At 51.6% G+C, this 13,373-nt stretch overlaps 1 protein-coding gene across 1 annotated transcript in view; it reads right to left on the reverse strand.

Annotated features, from left to right (window-relative positions):
- slc35a1 (solute carrier family 35 member A1) overlaps nt 1-1,862 on the reverse strand; it is a 29,376-nt gene extending 27,514 nt beyond the window's left edge. Inside the window, exon 1 of the mRNA XM_072499790.1 lies at nt 1,673-1,862. Coding sequence (XP_072355891.1) covers nt 1,673-1,682 — 10 coding nt within the window. The 5' untranslated portion in view covers nt 1,683-1,862. The remainder of the gene's footprint in view (nt 1-1,672) is intronic.
- Between the last annotated feature and the right edge of the window lie 11,511 nt (nt 1,863-13,373).

Raw genomic sequence — 13,373 nt, forward strand, 5'->3', positions numbered from 1 at the left:
AAAATAGATATGACATGGGAAACCAGTCAACCAAAACCACCTTCTTCAGCACTCCCCATGTTTCAAAATAATGACACTTATTTTCTCCTCTACCCTACCATTCCACATTGCAATCATTCTTTCTCTCGCCCCTCCCCCAAAGTTAATTTTTTCTTTCACGAGCATCTAGCTTCAGGACAACCACTCTTGAACACACACTTTTAAGGCTGAATCACACAACATTTTTCTATACCCGTTTTTACTCAAAACTCAGCATCCTGACAGTCTCCATTGCCTACAAGACTTGGATCGCTCCCTATGTTTCAATAGTTAAAAGCAGGAGCAACACTCAAGATGTGGACTGGCCTACACACTACAGATTTTACCAGAGATTCTCCAACTTGCACTTTTGGCTGCATATAAAGCAACCGGATTGGAAACTGAGAGCCTTGAGATGGTTTTTATGAACGGCACCTGATAAATGAAAGTTCTGGTTGTTGTTGCTGCTGCTCCACAGAGACTGAACATGTTGAACACTAATGAAGGGCAGCAATGTGGTTCTTACTGGACTAGTAACCCCCACCACAACAGTTTAAGAATGCGATTTTGAAAAGAAACATAAAATGTATTAGTCAAGAAAACCAGCATTATTTAAAGTGAGCACTAAACTGCTGGGTGGTTGTAAAAACCCAACTAAGAAAATCTGCCATCCTTACCTAGTCTGGTCTGAATGTGACTTCCATGCCACGAAAGGGGCTTCCAGGTGTTTAATAAATAAACCCTCCTTGTTGTCCCACACCAAGCTGGTCGAGCAACAAATAGAAAACAGAGTGTTGCAGACTGGCACATTCCAAGGTCCAGGACTATGTGCTGAGGGACGCAATCAAGCTTGGGGTAGCTGCCGCCAAGGTGCAATGGGGAAAGACCACTGTGTACGGTCTTACCAGCCAATGTACACCGAGGGGCGGGTAACAGTGTAAACCCCCCTCGGTCTGGGCCATTAACACTCCAATGTACAAAAGAAACATGACAATGTAAATATTTAAGAAGGAATTGTAACGTAAAGAGCGATACGTGTGTAATGTGTTATCAAAATTGAATGGAAGAAAGTCAAGGGACTGTGTAACTCTGATGGCAATGTACAGTCAAGACAATTCGAAATGTTCTGTAATGTTTATGATAGATTTTATGAATAAAGTATATTTTTTTGAAAAATAAACAAATAAAAAACCCCAATATCCCAAGAACGCATATTTTAAAATCTCAGTTCCTTTGGCAATATTTAGCCTCTTAGTCAATGCATTTAACAGCCTAAATGGTACACTATCCTACTTAGCTCTACCGGGGGGGGGGGGGGGGGGCGCCTTGATCTCCCCATCGATGCTCAGCTGCGTCGCCAAAGCAAAATCGAACCAACTTTCCGACATGCGCTGAGTGGCATCGTAGGTCGGGGTTCAATTGTAATGGAACGATTTGTCTTTCGATAGTAATCGGTAACCAATAAACAAAACACCAATAACTGACATACAACACTACTTGCTTAACAACGGGAATGACCGTCAACGGGCATTCATATATGTGCCTTTGTTTCAAGATGCGGCGAAGGTATGGCATCGAAAACACTTCAATTTGCACTCGTCTCAAAACATTTTTTTAAAAGCAAAAGTGCACCCAGGCTGACATGTCGCCTTACCGGTGGCCATCTTTCTGGGCAAGCTGAACCCGGGGCCGTGTCCTGAGCAGGCTGAGTTGGCAGGGTTTGGCGCGCAGTTCCCGCAGCTGTGCTGCTATCGAACGAGGCCCGGACCCAGAGACAACTGATCAGAACCCGGACGCTCCGGGCCACGTTCCAAAAACCCACGCGCGCACGTCTGCATGAAACCCCGCCTCCTTTCCAACCCCCTGGTCATCACGGGGGCGGGTGGCAAGCCCAGCCCACGCATCAGCTCGTCGCTGTGATCGCTGCAGCGGGGGACCCGGCGGCGGATTGTTTGTGGGCGGCAGGTCATTAGCGGTGGCTCCCGTTACCAGGAGCCGCTGCGGCATCTGACCCACCCTGACCGCCACAAGCAATCAAAATCATTTCGGTGCATCTTCTGCTGCAGCCCCATCCCCGACAGGGCATCACTGGGGGAGGGACCGGGGCGGGGGGCTTTGTTGAGGAGAAGAGCCAGTGCTCCGAAAGCTAGTGTTTGAAACAAACCTGTTGGACTTTAACCTGGTGTTTGTTGTAAGGCTTCTTACCAAATAAACCTGTTGGACTTAAACCTGGTGTTACAAATAAAAACAGGAAGCGTTGCAAAAACTCAGCAACTCTGGCAGGGTCTGTGGAGAGAGAGAGAAACGGGAGTGGATGTCTCCAGTTCAATATGACTTCTTGGCACTGGTGTGAAATCCGTGGTCTGCAGGAACTGTGGGAGGCGTGTAGAGGTGGTTTGTCATGTTTTGTTGGGAGCACCGATTCTGGCCATGGTTTTGGCTTGTTTGTTTTAAACACCAGATAAATGAGATGCCAGGTTTCTCGGAATGGGTGTGATGCAGGATTTTCAGAATCAAAACTACTCCAAAGCCATTTAAAAATGGCGAGGGGGTATGCTGTGAAGTTAAAAACTCCCCACTATTCTTAGAATTCTCCCTATACCAAAAAAAGGGTCGATATTCTAAATGGTGAACAGGAATTCTCACTCCCCGACTCCGATGCAAGCTTCAGTGGGTGCTATTCAGGCCAAACTATATTTTCAAGTTATCCCCTGGTATAACCCATACCTTCACTGAAGAATTTTACCTACTTACCCCTCAGTAGCATTGATATTCTGGGTCCTGCATTGCTAAGTAAGTAAAGTAGGCTAATAACCACTGTTTCAGGTTAAAACTTTAAAGTTATTTTATTATATATTTTTTTCTCTTTTTAAAAGATGCAATCACTGTCTTTACAGAAAAGTAAAAAGATCTTGCTTCTGGATCCTCCTGGTTGGTTGAAGGGACCTTCAGGTCCAACTTGACAATCAATCTTCTTTTTAAAATCTGGTCTTCTTTAGATGTATTCGCTGTGTCCTATCTTTCCTATGTACCGAGCTATGAGAGCTGGCTCTCCCGGCTGTCCCCTTCGGGTTTTTATGTATTTCTCAGTTATCTAGTTTTTATGACCTTATTGCAAAGTAACTCTTGATTCTCTTTGATTGTAAAAAGTATCTTTGATCTAAACATTCATTTTGACATAACCTCATCTCATAGCTCTGATTACATTGTGTCCTTTGTGATGTTCAAAATGCTTTGACTTCAAGAGGTGTTACTTTTAATTCCTGTCATTTCTATAGTTTTATTTTCCAATTGTGTCCTCAGCTCATAATTTTGACTTTGATTTTGGCTTGAAATTATGTTTCTCGTAGACTGATAGTCTCCAGTTTTCTTTAATTTACCTGGTATTAGCAACTTTTCACACCTAGAATTATCACAAAATTCAACTGAACCTCATCCATTCTTTTCCAGCTGCTCACTAAGATAGTTACTTTCAATGAAGGTGTGAGCCATTGTTTTTGGCTTCATTCAAAATCCTGTTTGTCTTGTTTGCTAAGCCTGCTTGACCAAGGATATCTGCATTTTACAATCCTTCCCTGGCAGCTGCAGTTAACCCTTTGTGGGATCTTGCCCTGTATTCTCTCATGTTTCTCTCAGACCAGATATTGCCAGACTTCCATGTTTCAAATGACATATCTTTCCATATTTTCAATAACATCTGGGATTCCTGCTCCCTTTTTTACACTGGCATGGGATAGGGGGTTTTCACAGTGACTTCATTGCAGTGTTACTGTAAGCCTACTTGTGACAATAAGATTACTTTAAAGGTGCAGGCAGCACCCTGTGCTCCTGACCTGGCCAGTTCCATTGAGAAGGCGCTATCTCCAAGCCCTCCACAATTTTTGTACAGTTTGGCCAACTGCTGGAGGCTCCTCAGAGGAGCCATGAACCATGGTCTGGCTTTGGGATACTTTTGAAAGGTAAGTTCATAATGTCTTACCCATGCCACCATGCTCCTCCATGCTAACCCATGTCCCCATCCAACCCCATAGCCCCCATGCCAATTTATGCTCCCTATCCTCCCCAATGGTCCATCATAATTTCAATCCCAATGTCTGGCTCTTCAATGCCCATTCACCCAGTATACACTATATGCAGAACTAATGAACCATATAGAAACACCGGCATGTGTGGAACTGCTCAAGAAAAAGACAAAATAAAACTGCTGTTCTTGCAACCTGAAAGTATCAGTCAGACCATTAAAGTATCAATAACAGAGGCTTCAACCCAGACTCAAAGAATGTTATACCTGGCAGGCAAGACCCCCATCACCTACATTAAATTCTACCCTGAAGTCTTGAGCTAAAGTGATCGGAACTGTGCCTGGGGATCATAGAATTTACAGTGCAGAAGGAGGCCATTCAACCCATCGAGTCTGCACCTTGGAAAGAGCACCCTACTTCAGCCCACATCTCCACCCTATCCCCATACACAGTAACCCCACCTAACCTTTTTTGGATTCTAAGGGCAATTTAGCATGGCCAATCCACCTAACCTGCACATCTTTGGACTGTGGGAGGAAACCGGAGCACCCGGTGGAAACTCACGCAGGCATGGGGAGAACGTGCAGACTCCACACAAACTGATGCGGGAATCGAATCTGGGACCTGGAGCTGTGAAGCAACTGTGCTAACCACTGTGCTACAGTGCTGCCCAACAGAGGAAGACCGAGTTTTGATATGCATAATCGCTGAGATTAATGCCATATATGCTGAAGGGACTACTTGCGAAATCTATGAGATCCATGTTTGTTTTAGCTGTTACTTAAAGCCTAACTCATAGTTTATATTGACTACAATTTTCCTATCAATGCTTGCTAAATGTGTGTTGACTTTGATTTGATTGTTCAAATAAAAGTGATATCTTATCCATTGGTTTCATCCATTGGGGTTATTTGGTGGGGGCAGCACGGTGGCGCAGTGGTTAGCACTGCTGTCTCATGGCGCTGAGGACCCGGTTCGATCCCGGTCCTGGGTCACTTTCCGTGTGGTGCTTGCACATTCTCCCCGTGTTTGCACATTCTCTCCCTGGATTGGCCATGCTAAATTGCCCCTTAATTGGAAAAAAGTAATTGGGTACTCTAAATTTATTTTTTTAAATACATTTGGTGAGCTGCAGGCGAAGGCGGACACAGGGGAATGTGGAATATGGAAACGTGGGTCAAAGAAGGACAGATATTCCTGGATACAAGGGGCCAGATTTTCATAATGGAGCCAGGAATCGGGGGCATGGGTTTTGATTGGGTAGGGGCAGGAACAGACTTGTGATGTGCCTGCCACCTCCCGCATTGGTGCTTGAACTGACTGCGGAGCAATTGCGGCACAGACTCAATAAAAATTCCACCTTGACAACCTTTTTCGTGCCACAGAGGGCCAATTGTTCATTGTGCAACTGACAAGTATCCATGGAAGTGCTGGCTGAAATTTATAGTTTAAGTTTAAGTAATCATTTTCATTGTTGATGTCCCTGTTATAGTTGGCTCAGCTTGAAGGAACCCTCAGTGATCCCCCAGCCCATTGCTCGGACTGCTGTCCCAACCTGTCTCTGCTCTTCCCTGCAAATGGCTGCACACTGCCACGTGCAACTGCAGCAGGTCCCAGCACTGCAATTGAGCACAGCAACCCAGATCAGGAGCTGCTCTCCGCAGTCAGTCCTCAGCTCTATTGCCCCTGACAGTACCCCCTCCCAACCTCGACAGAGGAGGAGAACCACTGACCAATCCCCTAGCTACTCCTAACCTTCCATCATCCCAATGCAATTGTGACCCCCAAGGAGCTCCAGCCCCCTCGAACATTACCACACAGTACCAACCCAATCACACTGGCATTCACACACTAACAATGAGGCCACCAAACCTACACATGATAAACCCACCACTAATACTCACAACACACCAGCCGCACACTGCACTCCCTCTATGGCAAGTATATACTTTCTTAAATAAACAGACCAAAACTGCACACAATACTCTAGATGTGGTCTCACCAAGGCCCTGTACAGCTGCAGTAAACCATTCTTGTTCCTGAACTCAAATCCTCTTGCAAAAAAGGCCTAAAATACCATGCTGTTCGGTGAATTGGATATTCTAATTCTGAATTATAATCATGTTAAGCTCATGATGCACCTCAGAAATGATGAGCACACGTACTGACCCATGTACTTCATGTACTCCAATGCCAGAATGTTGCAGCAGTCAGGAGAACCCGGGCTTGTCAGCTCCATGATTCAGTGACCAGGACCTCAATCTGCTTGTGCAGACAATGACTGGAGGGACAATCCTCTCTCTGGAGGGCCACAAGATGCCCTGACCCTCAACAAGAGGGCATGGATGCAAATTGCAGTGATGGTGAGTGCCGTGGGGAAGCACTGCCAATCACAGTGCTGGGAATGGTTTCATGACCTGCTGTACCCTGCAAAGGCAAGTGAGGCCTTCAGGTATTCTGTGTTTACCCTTAACTCGCAGCCTGCAACATGCATCGTGGCAGAGGGATACAGGATGCATGCTTCCTGCTGAGATACTTTTTTTTTTGCAAATAATTTTTATTAAGGTTTTCATAAAATATCAATAACAAAATGAAAAAGGAACCCAACAGGGTTAAGTACAAAGCACAGTCTAGAAAAGCAACCCTCCATACCCCCCTCCCCTCTGTACACAAATAATAAATTAACATTGACACCCCGACTTAACACAACAGGTTTATACACCCCCTCAGACCCTCCAGTGTAAATAACGAAAACAAAAATAAAAATAAACTAATCCCCCCCCCCCCCCCCCCGCCCTCGAGTTGCTGCTGTCATTGACCAATGTCTACCGTTCTGCCAGGAAGTCTAAGAACGGTTGCCACCGCCTAAAGAACCCTTGTACCGACCCTCTCAAGGCGAATTTCACCCTGCCATATCGTTGATCCAGGATTCCACGTTTGGGGGCCTCGCATCCTTCCACTGAAGAAGAATCCTTCGCCGGGCTACCAGGGACGCAAAGGCCAGAATACCGGCCTCTTTCGCCTCCTGCACTCCCGGCTCCTCTGCGACCCCAAATATTGCGAGCCCCCAGCCCGGTTTGACCCTGGATCCTACCACCCTCGACACCGTCCTCGCTACGCCCTTCCAAAATTCCTCCAGCGCTGGGCACGCCCAGAACATATGGGTGTGATTTGCTCGGCTCCCTGAGCACCTAACACACCTGTCCTCACCCCAAAAAATCCGGCTCATCCTTGTCCTGGTCATGTGTGCCCTGTGCCGCACTTTAAACTGTATGAGGCTGAGCCTCGCGCACGATGAGGAAGAGTTCACCCTCCCTAGGGCATCTGCTCACGTCCCTTCCTCAATTTCCTCTCCCAACTCCTCCTCCCACTTGCCTTTCACCTCCACCAACGAGGCCTCCTCCTCCTCCTGCATCACCTGGTAAGTTTCCGAGATCTTCCCTACTCCAACCCACCCCCCCGATAGCACCCTGTCTGTACTGTGTGTGGCAGCAGCCACGGGAATTCCACCCCCTGCCGCCTGGCAAACGCACTTACCTGTAAATACCTAAAGGTGTTCCCCGGGGGGGAGCCCGTACTTCTCCTCCAGCTCACCCAGGCTCGCAAACTTCCTGTCCACTAACAGGTCCCCCAACCTTCGTATCCCTGCCCTGTGCCACCCGAAAACCCGCTATCTGTTCTCCCTGTTATGAACTGGTGGTTCCCCCGTATTGGGGTCCACACCAAGGCCCCAGTCTTCCCCCAGTGCCGCCTCCACTGCCCCCAGATTTTGAGGGCAGCCACCACCACCGGGCTCGTGGTATACCTCCTTGGAGGGAATGGCAGCGGCGCCGTTGCCAGCGCCCCCAGACTCGTACCCTCACAAGACGCCGTCTCCAACCTCTTCCATGCAGTCCCCTCCCCCTCCATCACCCAGTTGCGCACCATCGTCACATTGGCGGCCCAGTAGTACCCACTGAGGTTGGGCAGTGCCAGCCCGCCCCTTTATCTACTCCGCTCCAGGAACAGGAACACCCTTCTCACCCTCGGAGTCCCTCGCGCCCACACAAACCCCATTATACTCCTGTTGACCCACCTAAAAATGGTCTTCGGGATTAACACCAGGAGGCACTGGAACACGAACAAAAACCTTGGGAGCACCGTCATTTTGACTGACTGCACCCTACCCACCAAGGACAGCGGCAACGCGTCCCACCTCTTGAACTCCTCCTCCATTTGCTCCACCAGCCTTGTGAAATTAAGCCTAAGCTCCTGCATCACCTGGTAAGTTTCCGAGATCTTCCCTACTCCAACCCACCCCACCGATAGCACCCTGTCCTGTACTGTGTGTGGCAGCAGCCACGGGAATTCCACCACCTGCCGCCTGGCAAACGCCCTTACCTGTAAGTACCTGAAGGTGTTCCCCGGGGGGGAGCCCGTACGTTTGCACTCCCAGCTCCTCTGCGACCCCAAATATTGCGAGCCCCCAGCCCGGTTTGACCCTGGATCCTACCACCCTCGACACCGTCCTCGCTACGCCCTTCCAAAATTCCTCCAGCGCTGGGCACGCCCAGAACATATGGGTGTGATTTGCTCGGCTCCCTGAGCACCTAACACACCTGTCCTCACCCCAGCTCCTGGCCACCTGGACCTCCAAATACCTGAAGCTCCTCTCTGCCCTTTTTAATGGAAGTTCACCAATCCCCCTCTCCTGGTCCCCTGGGTGAACCACGAACAGCTCGCTCTTCCCCATGTTGAGCTTGTACCCTGAAAAGTCCCCAAATTCCCTGAGGATCCTCATTACCTCCGGCATTCCCCCCACCGGGTCCGCCACATATAGCAGCAAGTCGTCCGCATAGAGCGACACCCTATGCTCCTCCTCACCCCGCACCAACCCCCTCCAGTTCCTCGACTCCCTCAGTGCCATAGTCAGGGGTTCAATCACCAGTGCGAAGAGCAGGGGGCACAGGGGACACCCCTGCCTCGTCCCTCGGTGCAACCGAAAGTACTCGGACCTCCTCCTGTTTGTGGCCACAATTGCCATCGGGACCTCAAACAACAGCCTAACCCACCTGACAAACCCCTCCCCAAACCCAAACCTCTTCAGCACCTTCCACAGGTACCCCCACTTTACCCTATCGAACGCTTTCTCAGCGTCCATCGCCACCACTATCTCCGCCTCTCCCCCCCTCGCCGGCATCATGATAACGTTCAAAAGCCTCCGCACATTCGCGTTCAACTGCCTCCCCTTCACGAACCCCGTCTGGTCTTCGTGGATGATCTGCGGCACACAATCCACAATCCTCGTGGACCTTGGCATCTATGTTTAGCAATAAAATAGGCCTCTAAGACCCACACTGCAGGGGATCCTTGTCTCGCTTCAGGATCAAGGAGATCAGTGCCCGGGACATCGTCGGGGGCAAAGCCCCCCCCTCCCTTGCCTCATTGAAGGTCCTAACTAGCAACGGGTCCAACAGGTCCATATATTTTTTGTAGAATTCGACCGGGAAACCGTTCGGCCCCAGTGCCTTCCCCGCCTGCATGTTTCCTATCCCTTTGGTCAGCTCCTCCAGCCCAATCCCGCCACCGGGCCCTCCTCCACCTTCGGAAACCTCAATTGGTCCAGGAAGCGGCCCATCCCTCCCTCCTCCAGTGAGGGCTCGGACCGGTACAATCCCTCAAAGAAGTCCCTGAAGACCCCATTGATGCCAACCCCACTCCGCACCACACTCCCTCCCCTGTCATTAACTCTCCCGATCTCCCTAGCTGCGTCTCGCTTCCGGAGCTGATGCGCCAGCATCCGCCTTACCTTTTCCCCATACTCGTAAATCGCCCCCTGGGCCTTCCTCCACTGCACCTCCGCCTTCCTGGTGGTCACCAGGTCGAATTCGGCCTGGAGGCTGCGCCTCTTCCTCAACAATCCTTCCTCGGGCACCTCCGCTTACCTCTGTCTACCCTCACCAGCTCCCCCACCAGCCTCTCCCTCTCCCTCCTCTCCTTGTGGGCCCTAATGGAGATCAGCTCTTCCCTAACCACCGCCTTCAGCGCCTCCCATACCATCCCCACTCAGAACTCCCCCTTATCGTTGGCCTCCAGGTACCTCTCTATACTTCCTTGGACCCGCTCGCTCACCTCCTCGTCCGCCAACAGCCCCACCTCCAAGCACCACAACGGGCACTGGTCCCCCTCCTCCCCCAGCTCTAAGTCCACCCAATGCGGAGCGTGATCTGAAGTGGCTATCACCGAGTACCCGGTATCCTCTACTCTCGCTATCAGCGCCCTGCTCAAAATGGAAAAGTCAATTCGGGAATAAGCCTTATGGACATGTGAGAAGAATGAAAATTCCCGAGCCCCTGGCCTTGCAAATCTCCAAGGGTCCACCCCTCCCATCTGGTCCATAAACCCCCTCAGCACTCTAGCCGCCGCCGGCCTCCTACCCGTCCTAGACCTGGAGCCAGTGCCGGATCCAGCACCGTGTTAAAGTCTCCTCCCATTATCAGGCCCCCCATTTCCAAGTCTGGGATCTGACCCAACATGCGCCGCATAAAACGCGCATCGTCCCAATTCGGGGCATACACATTGACCAGTACCACCCTCTCTCCCTGCAGCTTAACACTTACTATTACGTACCTACCGCCATTGTCTGCCACAATGCTCGATGCCTCGAATGACACCTTCTTTCCTGCCAAGATCGCCACCCCTCGATTTTTGGCATCCAGCCCTGAATGAAACACCTGACCTACCCACCCTTTCCTCAATCTTACCTGGTCTGCCACCTTCAGGTGTGTCTCCTGGAGTATAACCACATCCGCCTTCAGCCCCTTCAGGTGCGCGAACACGCGGGTCCGCTTAACCGGCCCATTCAGTCCCCTTACATTCCAGGTTATCGGCCGGATCAGGGGGCTACCCGCTCCACTCCCCCGCCGACCAGCCATAACCCCTCCTCGTCCAGCCACGCGCCCGCACCCCCCTCCCGACCCGTTCCCCACGGCGGCAGACCCCCGTTTCGACCCCCCCCCACTCGCTCCAGCTCCCCTTGACCATAGCAGCAGCAACTCGATTTCCCCCCCCTTAACCCCCCCCAGCTAGGACCCATCCTAGCTGTTTTACTCCCCCCATTGCACTTCCGCAAGTCAGCTGACTCCTGCTGACCCCGGCCACTCCCGCCTCTCCTTCGTTCCCCATCCACAGGCTCTCCCCCTCCCCCTTCCATCCTAAGCGCGGAAAACAACCCTCGCTTCCCGCCCTGGCCCCGCCCCCTCCAGTCTTCAGCGCAGGAAAAAGCCCGCGCTTTCCACCTACCCGGTCCCGCCACCTCTGACGCAGCTCCTTTTACAGGCCCAGTCCCCTCAGCCCCGACTTGGGCCTCCCCCTCCCCCGCGGGGCCCCATCTCACCGCCGGCCATCCACCCCTGTTCCCTTTGCTTACCCCCCCTCCAAGAGCCCCGCCGACCAACCCAACCAAAACAGTGCCCAACCCGCCCTAACCACCCTCACCAACCAGAAAGAGAAAAACACAAAAGAAAAAAAAGAAACCAAGAGCAAAGGACCCCCCCCTCCAAAAGTAACATATCAACCGCAATCCCCAAACACCCATCCCGACCCTCAATCTGTGTCCAACTTCTCGGCCTGAACAAAGGCCCACGCCTCCTCCGGAGACTCAAAATAATGGTGCCGGTCCTTGTAGGTGACCCACAGTCGCACCGGCTGCAACACGCCAACTTCACCCCCTTCCTGTGCAGCACCGCCTTCGCTCGATTGTACCCGGCCGTCCTCTTCGCCACCTCCGTACTCCAGTCCTGGTATATTCGAACCTCCGCGTTCTCCCACCTGCTGCTCCTCTCCTTCTTGGCCCACCTGAGCACACACTCCCGATCGACGAACCGATGGAACCGCACCAGCACCGCCCGCGGAGGCTCGTTAGCCTTGGGCCTCCTCGCCAGCACTCTATGGGCCCCTTCCAGTTCCAGGGGCCCCTGGACGGACCCCGCTCCCATCAGTGAGTTCAACATGCTGACCACATAGGCCCCCACGTCCGGCCCCTCCAGCCCCTTCGGGAGGCCCAGAATCCGCAGATTCCTCCGCCTCGACCGATTCTCCATCTCCTCGAACCGTTCCTGCCATTTCTTGTGGAGCGCCTCGTGCGCCTCCACCTTTACCGCCAGGCCTAAGATCTCGTCCTCGTTATCGGAGATCTTTTGTCGGGCCTCGCGGATCGCCACCCCCTGGGCCGACTGTGTCTCCGGCAGCTTATCAATAGAAGCCTTCATCAGCTGAAGCAGGTCCGCTTTAATCTCTCTGAATCAGCGCTGGATACCCTCCTGTTGCTCCTGTGCCCACTGCATCCACGCTGCCTTGTCTCCACCCGCCACCATTTTGTTCTTCTTCCCTCGCACCTTCTTCGGGTCCACCACCACCGTTTTAGTCGCCCGCTCCTGGTAAAAGGCATATACTATCGGGGAATTGTTGTAATCTCCTTCCCACACCGGAAACGTTGAAGAAGTGCCGTTGGGGGCCCTGAAAAGAGCCCAAAAGTCCATTTTTGCGGGAGCCGCTGAATATGCGACTTAGCTCCGCATAGCCGCAACCGGAAGTCTGCCTGAGATACCTACACAACACCCAGTGCTCATGTGTCCGGCTGCCAAATTAGTACATGCTGCCTGAAATCATGTGGAGGATCTTCCTTTCTCCATAAGGCACTCCAATGTCTTATCACCCTCTGCTTGTCTTTGCAGGAGAACTGGGTGCACAATACCCAATGGAAGCCCCTGCTGTTGCGTTTGCGAAAGTGGATCCCCCATTCGAGATACACACGATCATGAGCAGGCTTATGTCAGCATGGTGTGGTAGTGGTGGTGGGGGGCAAGGGTTGGTGGTAGTGTTTGGGGGAATATCTAGGTCACAGATGGGGAGGGAAATACGGTGGGTGGCACTGGATGTATGCTGCACCTAATCTGACAGCATGCCAAGCGTGGTAGTGTGGGGAACCCCACCAGGGTGAAAATTTCAGGCTTTCCCTGCCTACGTCTCACGAGCTTCGCTTGTGTTTCACAGTTTCCAGCTGTTGCACTCATCCACTAGCCAAGGGCTCCTTTGGATGTCAGGAGGAGGAAAGGTTCCAAGGATACATGGCTACATAAGACTGGAGCACTAGGCACCAACACAGAGAAGTGCACCTCACTGGGTCCATGCACGCCTGTAGTCAGTGGCACTGGCTGAGGAGCGCAGCACTAGTGTGCACGAGGAGGTGTTGGAGGCAGAGGCATCTGTGCACAGTCCTCCTCAGCAATGGAGGAGGAGGAGGAGGATCTCAAGCAATGAGGAGAGGCCTCTGGAGTCAGTTTGGGGCTCAAT

The sequence above is a fragment of the Scyliorhinus torazame genome, chromosome 4 (assembly GCF_047496885.1).
Source record: "Scyliorhinus torazame isolate Kashiwa2021f chromosome 4, sScyTor2.1, whole genome shotgun sequence".
In the NCBI taxonomy this organism is placed as follows: domain Eukaryota; kingdom Metazoa; phylum Chordata; class Chondrichthyes; order Carcharhiniformes; family Scyliorhinidae; genus Scyliorhinus; species Scyliorhinus torazame.